The sequence below is a fragment of the Pleurodeles waltl genome, chromosome 8 (genome assembly GCF_031143425.1).
Source record: "Pleurodeles waltl isolate 20211129_DDA chromosome 8, aPleWal1.hap1.20221129, whole genome shotgun sequence".
Lineage (NCBI taxonomy): Eukaryota > Metazoa > Chordata > Amphibia > Caudata > Salamandridae > Pleurodeles > Pleurodeles waltl.
In genome coordinates this window covers 127,047,413-127,066,486 of record NC_090447.1, presented here as the reverse complement: position 1 = coordinate 127,066,486, position 19,074 = coordinate 127,047,413, and the positions used below count along the sequence as shown (strand labels likewise).

The 19,074-nt window shown below is 45.0% G+C and overlaps 1 protein-coding gene across 4 annotated transcripts in view; it reads left to right on the top strand.

Moving 5' to 3' along the window:
- TENM4 (teneurin transmembrane protein 4) overlaps positions 1 to 19,074 on the top strand; it is a 1,476,030-nt gene that overhangs the window by 1,316,840 nt on the left and 140,116 nt on the right. For all 4 annotated transcript variants that reach the window (XM_069203936.1, XM_069203935.1, XM_069203934.1 and 1 more), the window contains 2 exons: positions 8,338 to 8,523; positions 18,126 to 18,272. In XM_069203936.1, the coding sequence (XP_069060037.1) occupies positions 8,338 to 8,523; positions 18,126 to 18,272 (333 nt within the window). The remainder of the gene's footprint in view (positions 1 to 8,337; positions 8,524 to 18,125; positions 18,273 to 19,074) is intronic.

Sequence of the window (19,074 nt, the reverse complement as noted above, 5' to 3'; positions counted from 1 at the left end):
GCCATTCTTTTCTTTTTTTTTTTTGCCTTTGGGTGTCGTCGGCCACCATTTGGTAGTATGTCCATCCCTTTGTGTGATGTCAGATGGTGCCCCAGATGTTCCTGTGCGTAGTCGCCATCTTCAGATTATTTTTTCTGCCTTTGGGCCTGGAAGCATCTCAGGTGCTACAAAAGGTGTTTTTGAGAAAACAGAAGATTTTTGAAGAAAATAAATCGATTCGCTGAAGACCACAAGAGGAATGGCGACCAGAGAGAAGGGGATCCTTCTCTTTTTCTCTGCATCTCGCTCTGATTTTATTTTGGCCAACATGCGAATCACTGCACAGGCAAACAAAATTAGTCATAATCTTGCATTGTAATGATGCTCAATGTATGTGCAACCGCTGCCCATATTTCAATTTCATGCTTAATGGAATGATCTTGGGGGACACATCACCTGCAGTCTTCCGTTACAGCTTCACCTGCTAATTGGCTTTGGAAATGTTTTGGCGCTCCAAGAGAGCAGTGAACAAAAAATAAGTTCCGTAAAGTTTTAAAGAAACTTAGTTAAATTGTCCAAAAATGGTGTGAGGTTCTACTGTGGTTGGAAAGTGGGGTCTGCTAAACTTTTCAGAAAACTGGGAATTTGAGGCTGAGAGGAGAAACAGGTCAGTTTGACATATACATAGAAACAAGTGCTGAGGATGGCTAAGAAATGCGGCTTAATGGTTTGTGAGTTGGAGACCACTTCAATACCAGCAGGAGCCAACATACTTAGGTGAAGAGACCAATGTGATCAGGGCCAAAGTGGAAGTGATGACAGGGTTCAGTTGGAGCGAGGATGTAAGAGCTGATATTTTTGACTAGGATAACTTTGTGAAAGAATTTGATGGCTTGAGTTGAGCAAAAATAGAAATATAAGAGGTTTGGAGGAAGAGAATTGCTTCAGAGAGGGACTAAGCAATTGTGAACAGTTCGATTTAAACAGCTCCCCAGTGAATGACTTTTCTGCTGAGTCTTCAAGAAAACTGTTTGCAGTATCCTATTTTCTGTGACTGTGGTTGCGTTGGATGGTCCTGTCCGCACGTAGCTATAGTGTCTAAGTGATTTTTGAGTGGTTGGAAGTAGGTCTGCTCTAGCACAGTTAGGACTATTGCTACCAGTGATCCACATGGGCCAAAAAATTCACAATCACAAGTTATGGCTGAAGCACCTTATCAAGATGTCTGAGATGTTTGCCGCTTGCTACCTGCGGCTAACGCAGTCTAGGTGTGTTGCCATGGAAAGAGCTGTGTATCCCTTTGGAACAGACGCTAAAATAAGCTATTTCAAGTCTCACTGACAAAGACAGCCAAGTTGCCACCTTCATTAGACCATAGGCATAGTTTTGGTTCTCTGTGACAAAAGGTACCAGTTTAGGAATTGCAGTCTAGAGATAGATCAGTGGTCCAATCCTCAAATGCGCCCTCACAGTTCATTTCTGGCGTTATCCAAGTGGCTTCCCCTGCTCTCAACTTAGGTTCACTCATTGGAGTAATTTATTAACACACGGAGTTCTACCATTATCAGTCTGCTTGCTGATGCTGTCTCCATTCCTGGCATCATGTTTACCATCAGACATTTCCATAATGCTGTGGTACTGTATTAAACTATCTAAAGCTCTCCTGGTCGATTTTTGTGTGCTCTTTTCAGTAGACCAGGTGAACAAAAAAATAATAGCTTCCAAAGTAGCCCTTCTTAAACTCAACCCAAATTTGACAAACCATCTTCAAACAAACTCTTGTTTGTACGCTTAGCTATAAATATCTGAAAGTACGTACAGAAATGTTGTTGACACGCCAGATATCTTAGCAGTGTACATAATAGAGTGCTGACACATTTGGTTGTATTTGCCCCTTTAAGGGTCAAACTGGCACCGGGCAAAGGCTATTCGGCTTAATGTTGTGGAAGTTCAGGATGAACAAGCCCAGATGGTTACATGAATTCATGCTCCTTCCCATACTCTGTGGCACCTCATCTGATCACATTCTCGTTTGCAGCTGCAGCCCTGTCACAAACAAAAACTGACGCCAAAGGCAGGGACCCAGAAAACAAAACTGAGAACTGCCTGCGTGGAGTCCAAGCTTCAAGGGGGTGATGGAGTGCTTGTTTTTACACGTGACCAGCACCAACAGATGCAGCATGGAGTGAATTTCTCCAGGAGGTTGGGGCTGTGACAAGTGTTGGATCCAATTTCTCTGCTAGGCTTCAGTAGATGGCTCATGGAAACCAGCATGGCCATCACGGATGGCTTTGTTGCTGTGGTTTGTATTTCAGCTTTTGTATAGCACTTCATAACCAAATCAAGGCCACAAGCTGCTTTTGGCTGCTGCTGTTCATGTTCTGTTGCATGTAGCACTATTTTCTTAGCACAAAATGCATCCTCTGGTCCATTTTGGCACAAGGGTACAAGAAAATAACACTAAATGCTGTGTTATGTTCCTCAGGTCATCTTGTGGAATTTTGGCATAATCACACTACAGCAAATTACGCGAGTTAAGCCCACCCCTTGCAAAGATCATTTGTAGAAAGCGTAGTGTGATGTGCACATGGATTGGACACGTGATGCAATTGTTTCGTGGAAAACTTGTTGCTACTTTCAGTGACATGGAGCGTGCACTGGAAAGTACAAACCATCCACTTTAATTCTGGGCTGTTTCCAATCTATCATGTTTTTGGAAACAACCAGGTCTTTATTGCTTGCTGGAAATTAAGTTGGTTGTGGACTATTCTTGTTCTTGCTAGAAAGCTCTAGAGCTGGGCCGTTTGAAGGGACGGTGCATTCCCAACGATGCAAGGCTTTCTGAAGGAAGTGATCATGCTCAGCGAGCCTAGCCTAGGGAGCAACCTAGTTTGGTAATTTGTGCAAAGTTTAACCGGAAGGAACAGTGGTCAAGTGCCATGGATGGCCTGATGGGCGGTGTGTGTGTTTGTGGGGGGGCCTGTGGGGGATGTTCAGTGTGCTACTTCGAGCCACCAGCAGCTCCTGGAGAGATTAGGGAGCCAGTGACATATGGTCACACATATGTAGACCTAGGAGTTGTAGGGTGGCTCTGCTCAATATTAGATGGGGTGAGTTAGAACGTTTGAAAAACAAGGACCTCGGCTGAAGTTTTACGGATGGAATATTTTAATGTAATATGCGCGTCTAGACACAGTTACCTGCAAGGGAATGCTCAAACAGTATGGTTCACTGTTTTGAGTTTTATGAGGAAAATGAATCTGCCTGGAGGCCTTTTATTATGAATACAGTTAACTCTGCCACTAAGAAACCTAAGGACTGTGTCACTTTACATGTGACCTAAGACCTGATCTGAAACGTAATATCTGAGATTTCTGTTGTAGGAATTACTTTCAGGTTCACTTCTCAGAGGACCTGAGACTTCTCACGAAAACTTGGCTGGCCCTACTCCCAAAAGTGCTCTTGGAGAGAATTACTCCCGAGTTTTCACAGCCCGTCTCCAGGAGAAGGTCCAGCCTTTCACAGTACTTCCGCCTTCACAAATTTAGTCGAAAAAGCCCGTATCCTTAAAGGAAGAACATTACCATTAGTCAAAGAGGATTTGTGCGTAATTACACAGGCTTGGGCGCCTTTCTGCCGCCTCGAACGAAGGCGTTGGCATTACGCACCCGGGAAGGACCTCAAAGCCTGTTTTGGATTTTACAGTAATGGCCCCTCTGACGGGTTTTCGGCACTTCTAGGGTTCGTTCAAATGTATTGCGGTTTTAAGGGCTAATTTGCTGTGTCTTCGTCAGTTCTAGCACGCAAATGTCTCTTCACTGTGAACCTCGACTTAATCAAATAAATGGGTGTTTTATACCACAAGCGACGAGCGTTTCATCTTTACGCAGAATTTCATTTACCTTCAATTGGTTTTAATTACACGGCCTGATCTTCCTGAATTGAAAGCTGCCTACAAAATGCTCAGAAGGGGAAGTCAGAATGCATTGAATGACAAAATCACTTGACTTTCGTTGTGCATAAGAGGTTTTCGTTGCATCTTGGTGGTATTGAAAATCTGCCAAGTTAGCCGAGATGGGCTGACGTTTAAGCAGTGTGGTAGAGAGCAGCTCTTGAGGCCAGCTGTCAGTCCAGAGCGCCTGCTCAATCCTTGCATGTCGATAGCTGAGGGCACCGGCTATACATTAGCTCCAATTAGGACTCATGACTTGGTGCTCGGAGCCCCAAAGTGACATAGCAGAACATTGATTGTCATATCTGCGTTCATCAAGCTTTTTTTTTTTTTTGCAAACATGCCCCCAAATATTGGTGTTAGATGAAATCAAAGTGAACTTATTTCAGCAATTATGGAAAATTGCATAGTAGAGGGCGTCGCCGGTTCCTTTCATCCATCGATGTCAACGCCTCTACGATAATATAGAAGAGGTAACTAGAAGCCATTAATGCGCAACATTTGTACAAGAAGGTGACATAGGGCACATCACATGTCTAATTCCCTCTATGAAGTTCACACTGAAATTGAAGGGGAGGCTGAGAGTTGGGTGTCGATTGCAAATGAACCAAAGGACTGTCCTATTAGAAAAGAATCTGGCGCTGTGAGGCTGCTGTCCTGTAGATCCCAGCCTTTGTAAAACACAACCTTTTAGGACACAGGGCCACCGAGTGGCTTTGAAGCTGCCGGAAAGCCTCAGCGGCGTAGAGGCACTCCTCCATAACGAACAACCATGCTAGACTCTCCGGTCCAAGTCCATTTGTTCTGTGCAATATGTTGTGCTCTGACCCAAGGTCCTCAAATGCATGATTTCGGTATTGCTGTTTGTCTGTGAGGATCAATACAGCGCTCTACAAATCTCCATCAACATATTGCTATCTTGAGGCAGTTTTACTTCTGATCTTCAGGTGATAAACCTCATAAAATGCGCTCCTGAGTTTAATTAATATCCATGATCGTGCTAATATATACAGGTGTATATACAGGTGGCAGATCCCAGTCTCGATTCCCCCGCTGTGCAGCAAGCGTGATGACCATATGTCCAGCCTTTTCTCCAGGCAATTTTCTGGTGAATAACTTTTGCTCACCACCATTATCCAATAGCCTTGGATGCTACAGCAGTGCTCATTGCATGCTGAGGGGTCCTAATTATTTCTAAACTCTCCCATGTGTACAGCGGCCAAGCAGTTAAGGCTTAATGTAGGTAGAGAATTGTCCCATCTGTTCTCAGCATGATAAAGGGGTGAAATTCAGGCTTCCTCCCCTGTTGGAGGTGAGATGCCTGAGCCTAGTTTAGGGGAAGGTGTGTTTTGATTTTTCCGAGTCTGTTTCAGGCGTTACTAGTGGCTCAAAAGTTAGCAATGGCCCTTGGAGTCAAAGATTATGAGGGATCCTGATATAAGTAATCTAGTTACTTTTCTCACAAGTATTTTTTTCTAGTGAAGGGTTTATGTATGGAATGTGGTCTGACAATAGTCAAGAAAATGCAAGTGTTTCTAATAGATGCTGGTGTGATGTACAAGAGGTGTCACCTCTGTTGTCAAGGGGGTGAACTAACCAAGCAGATGAACAAGTTGGTGTCAAGTTAGACGCAATCAGATCTATGCTATTTCTGTATCACAGTAAGCCACATAGCGTGTCACCTTTGAGAGCTCTGCGAGGCAGAGAAGTGCACGATCTGCTGTGACTGAGATGGCCAAACAAATTCAGTGTTTTGGAGAAGATCGGGAAAGGTGGCATCCTTGTGGAGCAATTGAGGAACAGAACTAACATGCACCCTGAACAATGACATGATATCGAAAACAAAATATCGAAATTAAAAAATCAACTGGTAAGTATGTCTCGATTTTGTTAACTCCACATATATATATAGCTGTATCTTCAAGGTGTACGGAGATGTGGAGTTGCGAGCAGTAAAGCAATACTTCCCTATATGCTCTTGCCTTTCGATATTTTTTCCCTTGATATTCTTGTACCATGGTATTCTGGAGAGTCAGCAGAAAGAGCAAAGTGAGATATGGCTGTATCCATCGTGTGAAAGTTTGTAGATTTAAGGAAGGTGATTTGGTGCGTGTGAAGTTGGTTATGACCAGTGTCAGAATGAAAATTTACGTATGCACCACGGTGAAGGTATGCAAAGTGAGTGAAAGTACTAGTACCGTGAGGTTGCCACATGGACAATGCTGAAAGCAGTTCTCAATTTGAGCTGGTGCTTTCCGGTGCTCAGCACCGCCACTTAATCATCAAGACCGGGACTCATGACAGCCAGCCACATGATGGCGCTGCTTGTCTAATTTTGTAATGGACACAACAACAGTTGTTTAATAATGCTATATACATTAAAAATGACTAATACTTGCCACCCAAAGCTATAAGGATAGCTTGGTCTTGGCTGGTATTAGTCATTTTTAATGTATACACATTTTGAATTGTCATTAGTAGCACAGACAGAAGCAATGGGCGGTGCCAGGTGTACTGGTCTCCTGAGAAGGGCCCAGCACTTGCTGGAAGTGTCACTGCTGTATGAAGATCAGGTGGCTTGCAGAGGCGAGATTTTAGTTGAAAAACGTGTCAGTGGTCATCAATCCTTTCCTAATATCTAAAACATTTTAAAAATATTTTTAAATGGTTTAATCTGGTATTAAAATGCAGACCTTGCCCAAAAGTGAACCTATTATTGTGGTGCCAACGGGAAAGCCTGATTCTGCGGCTACAGCTTTGCCACCATAAATATGGGTTTGCCACTCTTAAAACCCAATCCACCGTTTTCTGTATCATTTGAAATTTTCAACAAGAAAATTGCCTGTAGCTTACAGAGATCAGTTATCAAAACTATGACATACTGTGCACTCACACCTGAGGTTTTGCAAAAGATAACTGGTCACATTTCAGCTGTTGATTATCGTGTTCGGGCACTTGAAGAGGTGATAATTTGAGCAGAAGTAGTGTGACATCCTGAGTTGATGGACTTGGGGAGGGCTTTATTCTGCAGTAGAAAAAAAAACTTCAACGAAGTGCATTTCAAACAGTGTAAGGAATAATTCATTTTTAAAATGGAAAGGTTTTGTTTCACTTCGCACAAATTCATGTTTGCACCACAGGCACTGTTTTCTGCTTGTCTGAACAGGACATCGAGACTCCAGAAGAAGAATCCTAAACAGGCTGCATCTATTTTAAAGGCCCACTGTCTTGAATCCCAAAGTACCACCTATCGAAACACATCCTTAATGAAAATGCAAGTGAGGTGATGTTCTGCAGGGTTGTTCCCTAATGCAAAATAGGTGCTTCTTGAGGCCTCGCACCCAAAACTGGAAAACACTTCTAACACTGTTGGAACAGTGATGTAAGGAATAAGAGAGGCATACCTTTTACTTAGGAAGTTTGCACAGATGTTAAGTCGTACATGTTTGACAGACTCCATTACTCTGGAGATAGCAAGGAGAGTTTTAATAAAATAGTTTTCTATAGTTTGATGCAAGACAAAATAATTACTTGTTAATGAAGAGCATTTTGAATGGAAAAGTGTTTAATATGAAAAATGTTCTTTCCTGAGAAACCCATGCCTTTGTTTTGGGAATCTCATTTGTAGCAACGTTGTGTTAACATTTTCAACGTGTGTAGGTGGGATTACTGAATCTGTTACATCATGTGCCTTTAATCGGATAATATGCTGCATGTTTTGCCTTTTGTTGCCACAGTTTGCCTTCCCTTGCCACACAATGTGATCATAAATGACCCCCCCCCGCCCCATTTCCCGCATCATTCTAATAGCGCTTAGTATCAAGTTTCTGCAACATGTATCCTGCGTGTGCACCTGAAAGGCGGGGAGATGCTGACCATGGTTATGTCGTCATAAGCAGTCTTTTATGTTCTCAGCGCCAGTGTGTATCGAACAGATTTAGCCTGTAACCCTGGTTTACATTTAATCGCATTTCCCTGTGACTGGCCATTTGCATGGATGGGGTCATCCAGTGGGATTTGTAACACGAGGCTGAGAGACCCCTCCCCAAGCCCACCCTAGCCCCATTTGGAAATAAAAAAACACGGTCTTGTAACTCGCCCAACATCCTCAAACACGCCATAGTGAGATCTGGCCGAGCCGGGCCCCTTGAACTCTGTTTGCATTTACCCAGTCCATTGGCTGCAGCGCTCTGTGCACACTTTACCAGTTTTTAATTAAATGTGACTTTTGTCCCGGTCTTCTGAGGGGGGACCCTGCTCGCTCCACGCCCCTCCCTTTCAGCAGGGCCCGGGGGCGCGACGGGATTAGCGGGGTGACCCCTGCCTTTGTTTCCTCGGGTTAGCGCCTCGAGGCCGCCGGAGCGTGACAGTGACCGCCCCTCTCTCTCTCTCTCTTGTCTCCACAGAGGTCTGCGCGGCGGACTGCGGAGGCCACGGCGTCTGCGTGGGAGGCTCCTGCCGCTGCGACGAGGGCTGGGCGGGCGCGGCCTGCGACCAGAGGGCCTGCCACCCCCGCTGCAACGAGCACGGCACCTGCCGCGACGGCAAGTGCGAGTGCAGCCCGGGCTGGAACGGCGAGCACTGCACCATCGGTACGAGCGGACAAAAGCCCGCCAAAACTGCCCAAGCGACGCGTGCGCAATGGGAACAAAAGCGCGCGCCTGGCTGCTCAAGCCTCTGTAGGCCCCGCCCCCTCAGAACATGCATTTCTAATGTGGGAAGACGGCAAAGCGTCCTTTCATTTGCTAATGGGATACCCGTGTTTGCATTGGGTGCGAGATGAGAATGTGTGGTTTTTTTTGTATTGTTGCGTTCTGGGTGCAGGTGGAGTGTGAGCTGTGATCAGCCAGCCTTTTATTTGTATGGGAGGGGCTAGTCGCCCAGCTGGCAGTGGCGTAACGAAACTTGAGCGCCCCATTTCCCCCACACCCTTCTTGCAAAGTACATAGATGCCTACAATGTCTTCCTAAGAGAGGGCACGCCAAGAGCAAAGCGTTTTTGTATCCAGTGCTCCTGATGGGGTTGTGATCTTGAAATTAAGGACATTGTTGCCAGCACTGAATAAAAGTGGATTGGCATGCCAATTACATTTCTTAACTTTTGCCACTTTCTTAGATGTTCCCCTTGACTCTCGCTAATAGCAGTTTAGTATAGTTTCTAATTTTGCACGTTTGCGGGTAATGGCGGCCAGGACATCTGCACTATAATAAAAAATGGACCGCAAGGGCGGCAAGTGCTGCCTCCCACCAAAGAAAGGAAAAAATATTCCAGCGAATTGCTGAAAGAGCTGTGAATATGGCGATGTTGGTTCAAAAGTTATTTGTTTGTTTCTCTGGCTTAACAAGAGTCAACCAGACTTGACAGTGGACATATAGACATACATCCTTTAAAAGTAGCTTCTAATAAGTCGTAATCCGAAATGTTAAGGCCCTCATTCTAAATGTCTTGGTAGTTCAGTGTGATAAAACAGCCATGGGAAGAGTGAATGCCACTGAGTGTGGTACTGCCCGGTGTTGTGTACTCGCCCATCCTGAGTTTTCCTCCTTGGAATGAGGTATAGCCTGTGATTTTAGAGTTTTCTCACCTTATAGTCACAGATTTTTTTTTAGCTACTTAGGGTTCCAGGACGCACATGCAGGAGTTGAAGGGGAACCTTATACACAGTTTGGCCTCTTCCTGACATCCTGATCTGGTAGCAGGCCAGACCCAAACTAGGCCTCAAAGTGAAATGATGTGGCCAAGAAAACAGGATAAGGTCAGGCCGTGATGGTTTGGCTCGTGACAGCCAGAACCCTCAAGAACACTCCAGGCAGAGAGTGGGAGCCCCTTCATGTATACCTGGATACTAATGGACAAAGAATCTATACTTCTGAAACTGCTGGCAGCCACCTTGGAGAGGGGACAGGACTTGGATGCATACTGGGGCTTCATGCTCTCGAAGCATCTGTTAAGAAACAAGATGTCTTTCTGGACAATTCCTCTCAATGCCTACATGTCTGTCACCTAAAGGTACACAAACCACACACACACATCAAACACCAGGATGTGGTTCCCTGCACAAAGTCCCCTGGAGATGCCCGACCCCATCTCTACACCCATGACAGGTCGATCATCCTTTGTTGGGGCAGTCACCCCAGTGAACACGGTGAGCAAAGCCTCTTGACATCCGTCTGCTTCTGTGCCAGGGCAGCAAAACCTTCAGTTTGTTGAGTTTGTCTAGACAAAGAGATAACTTTAGCACATTTTGCATTTCATCTAGACCAGTGGTTCCGAACCTGTGGTCCGGACACCACCGGGGGGGTCCATGACTGCTTAAAAAATTAAATAATATTAACAGATTAGGTCCCCAGCTTTCAGTAATGACTCACTGGTGGGGGTCCCCGGATTCCAATAAGCATTCAGTGGGGGTCCTCGGGTTCCAGTAATGATAAAGTTGGGGTCCACAGAAGTCAAAAGGTTGGGAACCACTGATGTAGAGGGCCGAGGTAATGATACAATATCAGCCCTGTGGAGCAGGCATATATTTGTGCCTGCATTACACGCACAGGTGACCTGTACGAGTGAATACGGTCCATGCTGGTGCACGTCCATGCAGTGTTTCGTGCATTGTACGCTGCTGTAGCTTCTTCCACAAACCCTGCAGGCTTCTGCTAGTAATATAAAATAACATGCTGGCTCTCGGCTAACACTTCAGGGTTCTTCCCAATCTGTGTGAGGTTACAAAGCTGTAAGGTATCTACAGCAACAAGACATCAAAACCTCAGTCTGCTCACTGGCAAGGCATGCAGATGAGCGCTTACCAGTTTTGCTTGTTCTGCAACCTATTGCTTCCTACTTATCGGTCCCTTATTTGCCCCTCGCATGAATGCAGCTCCCTCTGTGTTTGAAGCTCGGCTTTACTGCAGCATCAGGGTGGTGTGTCTGGGCTCACAGGAGAGACAAGAGCGGGGAAGGAGATATGCATATGTCACCTTATCTTCACCGAAAGTATTGAGGGGTGAAATTGGAAGGAAGGATTCGCTTCAGATAGTGGGCATCCATGCGCTTGTGTGTGTTTGTGTGAGTGTTTGAAGGAAAAAGGCATGAAAAGCAATATCTAGGACGCGCTCTTAGACAAGATAAGAGACCGACAGATTGTTGTTTCTTCAAATAATGGGTCGCAACCAAAAGGCCCTTAGTATGTGAGGGGAAATACCAGTACAAACCAACCTAAGGGCAGTGCAACAGCTATGGGAAGGTGCCTGACATTTCCAGACCCTGAATCACCTTGGGTGCCAAAGGGCTTGGATCTCAAGATGTACACTTTGGATGTTGGGGGTGGGTGATAACTTTCAGAAGATGGACCCTGAGTCTGGAAACAGAGCCCCTGTTGGGACGGGAGAAGTAATTCCACCTCCACCTGCCCTTCTGGTCACTGTGCCTCGCTCGAGCAGGATGGAGAACGCAAACACCCCTGCGTTAGGCAGGTGTACCGACCTCCTAATCTGAACATAAGCTTCTGCCGCAGAAGTGCCAAACTTCATCTTACGACGGCTTGTCATTGATAAATTTATAGAATGTAAAAACGATTTGGAAAGTCATAAATGTCAGCGAAAATTGAATAGTGTGACAGAGACGAAAAGTAATAAGGCAGTAATATTGGCACAGATGAAAGGACATTGACTTGGAATTACATTAAGTGTGTGGTAAGCATTTCCCTTGTGTGATTTTCCTGCATGGCACCTTCCCCTGCTGCAGTCGCCCCTTCTGTGTTTGTCATTGCTTAACCTACTTTACCATCGATAAATGTCGCACCCCATTGCCGCGGCTTGTGCTCTTGCTCGCATTGCCACACAAAGCGAGTAATGCTTCTGAGGAGGGAAGCTTCTGTTGCCATTTTGGACTACTGTGGATGGGTAGTAAGCATAGAAGGGTACTCAGAGGTAGGTTATCAGGTGCTTTGAGAAATAGAATGTCACTGAGTCATGGAGACACCCCCATGTCATGGTAACTGATGCTATGAAAAATGGACACAGAAGCTTGTGGCAAATCTCTATTGCAGAAACTCAGATGCATATTCCAGGACATTTTTCACTGGGCACATATTTATGTATCTACCTTTCTTACACATGGTGGGCAAAAAAGTGAAGCAATTACTGTTCTCCCAATAATTGTTTTGGTTTTGCCTGGTGAAAAATGTTTTATTGGCTTTGGGTGCTGTTCTAAGAAAGGAAATGGTGGAATGCAAAGCTGAGGATATACTAAGTAGAAGTTGGGAGAAGTGGGAAATCCTCAAAGACTGGAAGTAAAAAACTTAAAAAGTACAATTGGTGCAGCTTGCTTGCATGGTGAGGGCTCCCTACAGTGTATTTTCTAAGGTGTGACTGCCAGTCACAGATTGCTGCTGTATAATGCAGCAGTCCACATATGACTACACCACCAACCTTAAACATAGCTGAGGTGGTCATGGGAGGTTTTAAATCCAGACCTAGAAGTATTCAGAATTCCTTTATCTGTTGTAACTGAAGAAACTTATGTCCCAGCCAATCAGTTCAACATGGACTCTAAGGAAAATCCCAGTATTTACTCCACAGCTTTTGGGCCACCTTTGTGGCGTGTGCGCATTGTATGACCAGCCTCATTTTCTCTCCAGGAATGAAGAGATGACCCCCTGCAAGAGATGGATAGAAGTGGTGGTGTTTGATCCCTGTCCACTGAGTCTGCACTGGCCCAATGTGGTTGTAGAAAAGGGGAGTCTTTATGGTGCATTAACATCAGATGCTTTTCACACCTTACTAAGGTTTTGGGAAATTTTGCTGGAGGGGCAGTTAGAAAACTGAAACCCTAAGCCATGCTAAGATCAGTGGTGATGCTCAAGTAAGGGTTAACAATTAATCACAACCATCCTGATAATGTTTTTTCACCTCATGTTTTGAAGTGAGAAATGAGTTTGATGCAAAGAGATCTATGCAATCCACCCCACCCATCATGGACACAAAGATGCCTCTCCGTTGCAGACATTGGTGCAGCTACGTGTGTGACATTGAGATACATTTTTCAAATTCCATATTCATTGGTCACCTGACTACTGTATTAATTTTGGATTTTAAAAATCCCATATGAGACCTATAGTGTACCTTGTATCCAAACATACAACTGAGGTGCCTTCCAGGTGGAAATACACTTTGTATCCAAACCATACAACTGAGGTGCCTTCCAGATGGAGATACACCTTGTATCCAGACCATATAACTGAGGTGGTTCCATATGGAGAAACACCTTGTATCCAAGCCATACAACTGAGGTGCCTTCTAGACGAAGATGCACCTTGTATCCAAACCATGTAGCCAAGGTGCTTTCCAGGCGAAGATGCACCTTGTATGCAAACCATGCAGCAGAGGTGCCTTCCATATGAAGAGGCGCCTTGTTTCCAAACCATGCAGGAAGATGCCTTCCAGATAAAGACTGTGTGCCCGCAGACTACACCATTAAGCACCATTTGTGGGCTTTTATGAATAAATGAAAAAAGTACAAATTCTTCCCTGAAAGTTTTTATGTTGCCTATCTCTGATGTTAAAATTGTAGCCTGTAGGAACTGTGTTGCTGTGTGCTAATTGATCTAACAAAAAGCACCTGTCCATTGGATGTGATGTGGCGTGCCCCCTGCACACCTCACCTCCACGAAAAAAACCTTGTTAAGTCTCACAATTGAAATCAAACTAGCATTCCACCTTTCCTTGACTGGGAGATTGGAGTGGGTGGTATACTTTGGGTAATTAGTCTGTCTTCCATCTCCATTGGTCTGTCTTGTGACCGCCTCCTTTTTCCTCCACCCCTTTGTCACTGCTGCACGCTTTCATAGTAATCCGCACAGCACTTACCTTACATGTCCTGTCTTTTATCTCCCAAGCTCACTATCTGGATAAGGTAGTGAAAGGTACTGTATGGTCTTCCTTCCTTATTTTTTTCCTATTGTCTTTGTGTAAGCGAAAGAAATCAAAATGTCATGACACGCTATCTGTTCCCATCACTGCACTCCGCGCGCTGCGGCCTGGAAAGGTTAGGCTTTGCGTGAATTGGGAGAAAGACTGCATCAGGGGCTTTGTTCTCAGAAAGGGCTCTGAACTTCTCTGCGCTTACATTGTACTGGTGTTTCCTCAGCCTTTCCTTTTTTGCCACCTCTCCTCGTCCCCAGACCATCAAAGTCAGGAGCAGATATCTTGTTTTGTGCAGATGGAGCTGAAGCACCGATTGCTGTGGGGCTATTGTTTGATTAATGTTGTGTTATCATCTGAAAGATGCAGGTGGTGTTCCCAAGTTTAAACCACAGAGATGCACATTTGATACATTTTGAGGTGCAGCCAGATGCCACAAAAAATACCCAGCCACTTATATAGCCAATCACTATATAACCATGGTATTGCGAATGAATGTTGCCCAGTAAAACCTGTAATTTAAATCAACTGTGCTGTTAAACACATATTTACATATTTATTACTTTAGTGCACACGTCAGATTCGAGTTTATTTCCACAGTACAAGACAGTTGACTTAAGAAAATAGCATATTATACTGTGTGTGTCTCTGTATGTACATTATTATTTGAACAAATTATAAGTTTCATTTGGGAGTTGTCTCGTCTCGAATAATGTATTTTGACATGTAGTTTGTTGTTGATTATCCAGGGCGAGTGATGCAGTCTTAATTTCAGAAGCACCTTAATTATGCATTCTATTTCTTTTGACTCTGTAGCTTGTCTGTGAATGTCCTTTTTTTTGCGAATCAGACTGCCTGGTTAAGAAGAGTTTTCAGTGCGCGTTCCAGATTTCTCCAGTTTCAGTATTTATTCTTTTCGCATTCACTTAATGATGCGCTCGTCTCCCGTCATCCGTGTCCTAAGCTAGAATGGCTTCTCTTTTCGGTCAATTTCCTTTGTACATATTGAAGTACATTTGTTGGTTCCGAGGTACGTTAATTTCCCTGAACATGCACCCGGCGCTGTGAGCGTCCTTTCTGTCCAGTGAGTGTATATGTGTAAGGCAGGTTGTGCATTTGCCCGTCTGTCAAAGCTAAGCTACTTCCTGGTTAGATCTTCAACTAAAACCCCCTGGAATTGGCCAGTAGTGGGCATCGCCACCTCACCCTCCCTGAGCTGCTGGTGCCTGCTGGCTTCGGGTTTTGAGTAAGTACTAAAACCAGGCCGCCCTGAGATGCTGTGCGCTTAATTTGCGCTTAGATTACTGCATCTGTGACGGGGATTTCTTGTTTTGTTTAGTAAAGTTAATTTTCTTTGAACACGGTCAACGCTATGCCCTCATCGGGATCTATATTCAAGTAATGACGACTTCTTCATTGGAGCTTTAGGCGGTCGACTGAGAACCCTGCCTACTTCAATGCGCTTTTAAGCGCAAAAGGCAGCCCTGGCGGACACTGCCCTTAGTGCCATGCCTGACCCCGTTCCATAGGATTTCCCCTAGCGGGCACTGTGGGTAATTGATAGTAAACAACATGGAGTGTGGCCTTAGAAAACTCATGAGTTTCAGGGCGGATGGTAAAAGTTTTGTGTGATGGGGTTGGGGGGATTGCTTTGTTTTGGCATGTGTGGGGGTCCTGGGGGGGGACATCTGCTCGTTTTCTGGATCCCCTGTAAATATCCATCTTACTCCTGAAAGCTTTTCTTTCTTTCATGACCAAGAGATGTGAGATGCCTGGTGTTTGTAGAATGCAGCATTCCTCCGGGTTAAGTGGGCTGCTAGAAAACCATTCACTTGTCATCAGAGTGCATTATCTCCATTAGAAACCTGAGTATTCGTTGCTAAGCTCACTCTTAACTACAAGCCCCTTTACTTGGGCTGGTGCTTGCTGTGCATTTGTAGGTGATTGGTCTCCTGAAGATGTGTGGTTTTGTTTTCAAGTTCAGCTACCTCATTTCGGATGGGTGGGGGGTAGGGGACGAGTGTTTAATCGGTTCAAGTCAGTCTGAATGACTTTGGCGAAAGAATGTGCATGGATTAAAAGCTGTCCCGGGTTCACTTCTCAGTAGAGTTCAGAAGCCTCTTCTCAGAGAACCAGTCAGTTTGGTTCATAGGAATGCCTAAATCACTTGGCCAAGAGTCCCACAAACAAATCTTATTTTTTATGTCCTGACAGCGCCAGCAGAAGGCTTGCTGACCAAATGTGTGACGGATGTTGCTTTGATATCAGATTGTACTATTTTAATTTTTTTTTTCTAAAGGTCTGGTGTTAGCTAAGATATTTTGATTTTACTAAAAGTAAACTCTGTCTCTCCCCCCTCTCCCTCTCTCTCTCTCACTCACATTTTCAGCCAGGCTGCTTCATTCATTGGTCTGTTGATGTGTCATTCACATGCATCTTTCGCTCACTTCAGCATGGGCCATTGGGTCAGGCCACTTTGGCCATTGTCCCGCCAGCTCCCCTAACAATAACTTTTTACAAAAATCAAGAAAAGACTAAAAAAGAATTGACAAAGCCAAAAGGCTGGCAGGTAACCCCAGACCTATTGACGTTGCCAATGCTTGTTTGTCTTTGTGTACCGAGATTATACTTGCATCCCAGCAATTCAGACTGGAAAAGAAAATCTCATAAGCAGCTCAGTGCAAAAAGACAGGACTGAATGAACTACTCCTAATATGGGACAAATGAAGATGTTTTCGGCTGTCGAAACAATGCAAGCTGTGTGCGGCAAACATCTGAACATCACTAGGGTTCCCAGCACCTGCACCCAAATGTCTAAGGGGACCGGGACCGAAGGATTGAGGTGACTCGCACCCAGTGCCATAACTGGGGCCTTCAATTAAGGATTGTGATGGGTGAAACATGGCCACACTGCCCACTGGGCAGCGCATTGGGCAGAAGGGAGTGTAGGAACTAGACAGTAGGAAAAACTAGAAAAGAAATCGCCTTTTTGGTTAATAAGCAATTCCTGACCAGCCTTTCAAGGATGCCAGAGTCCAACTTGAATTTAATCGATGCATTCTGTTCCTCGCTCTTGGCCCCTTGGCTGATATTTTTTGCACCATTGTTTCTGTGACGTGTGACTGTTGTTGGGCTGCGTTAAACATGCGGCGAACGTGAAAACATGAAGCCAAAACGTCCCATTAGGACGCAGACATGGAACAGGCCTTCTTACAAACATCACCTCTTTGCAGCTGAGCCAAGAGCGAGATGTGTTTGCAGCTGCAGTTCAGCTGTTTTACGACTGGACCTGGCCAGATGTAGACGAGGGAAGCAGGCAGCCTTTAAAACCTTTATTTTATGCTCTTTTGGGGATGGAGGGAGGGTCCAAATTACTGGATCAAGCGGTGTGCTCTGGTTGCAGAAATGTAAATGACCTACCGGTTTTCATTGTTATAGTATTTGTGTGTATCAGGTTTTTTTGTTACATTGTTGGCACGTGGGTGGAATTTATTCTGCCAGGTTGAGAGTTGCAGTCTGTGCTGGAAAACGCCTCTCGTCCTACAAAGCACGCACAGCTTCCCAGGTTAAAAAACTTTTATTACTGAAAGTATAGTCATTTGGAGCCCTCTAGCTCAGCCTGAACTGACTGAACCCTAGTGATGTCTCACCTGACTCAGTTGCAGAGTTAATAATCTCCCACAGGGTGTGTGGTGTGCAGTGACATATTGATAGCACCCTGACTGTGGTGCCTGTTGATGGCCAGACGCGAGTTGTCAACCACTAGCCCTGAACCTGAGCTCCCGCCCCCAGGGCTTGTCCCAACCAGCCTTTGCTTTTCCCTTCCCAGCAGTCACCCGTCGTCCCCCATCATTAGCTACTTCAGCTGTTTCCACCTGCTTCATGTAGCAAATGTGGCAACTTTTTTTATTTTTATAGTGCAGCAATGGTCTACAGTTATTAAAACCACAAATAAAAAATGTCCAGATCTCCAAACAACAGTCACCCAAAAAAGTCGCATGTGATAAGGGTAAAATAGGCAATTGCTCCTCTGAAAATGTCCCAGTCCTGAGCCTCCTCATAGAAGCCCAGTCTTCTGCTTTAGTACATTTGATTGATTTGTAAGGAACCAAGACTGCAACTCCCACAATGCATGTTTGTTGAATTGTTGGAAATCCAGGACTGGAATCATGGTGCTCGGATGACGTGGAGTCATCTGGTCACCTAATTCTGGATCTCCTAGCAGAAGTCTCCTCCTTACCCTGAGCGTGGTTCAAATCCTGTGCATGCTTGCCTTGCAGAGGGCTGCCCCGGCTTGTGTAATGGCAACGGCAGGTGCACCCTGGACCTCAACGGATGGAGCTGTGTCTGCCAGCTGGGCTGGAGAGGCGCGGGCTGCGATACCTCTATGGAAACGGGCTGCAGCGACGGAAAGGATAACGATGGAGGTAAGGGTAGCGTGAACCTGTACTGGATAGTAATAGCGCTTGCATTTCAGCGGCACTCGCAAACTGAGATCCCTGTTGTGTTCTGATGCTGCAGGTAATGTGTGTTCCCATTACCTACAACGGTGCTCATTTCATTGACCTCTGGGGTTGCAATCTATGGCTTTCCTCTCCTAGAGCGATCTCTGCTGGCTCCTTATTGGTTTACGCACAGTGGAGGGTATTCACAGCAGAGATCAGTAGCAGAAAAGATGTCGTGTGTGCTCTTGCTGGGGGTGAAATAGATGAAGATCATCGGGCCATCTTCATATTTGCAGCAGAATTCATGGGGATGATTGTTGAGTGTAGCCCAGCTCCAAATTCACATTATTTTTTTATAGAAGTATTCGCTCGTCTTTAACATTTATCTCCATTTTCAGAAAAGTTGAGTTGTGCATCAGTTCCTAGTGAAATATCTGGTCTGTGTATCCAATACCCAGTGACATTTGTTTCAAACGAGTCTATTTGTATTCATACGTGGACCTGGTGAGGAGGAATGATAAAAGGGAATTTTAAATCCCAGGAATGACTCTGAGAGCATCGGTCCCATGAATATAACCCATCACTTCATCTTTATGCCCACCACAGCGGAAGCACAGCTATTCCTTAATTTCTTTCCATCCGTAGGACTAGACCGAACCGAAATACCAAGACACTCAGTTTATTGGAATTGCATTGCACTTAAAATGTGAAGCGCACACAGGAATGCCTCCCTTTGCACTAAAAGTCTGCATTGTGCTAGCATAGCGCTTATTTAAGAATGCTG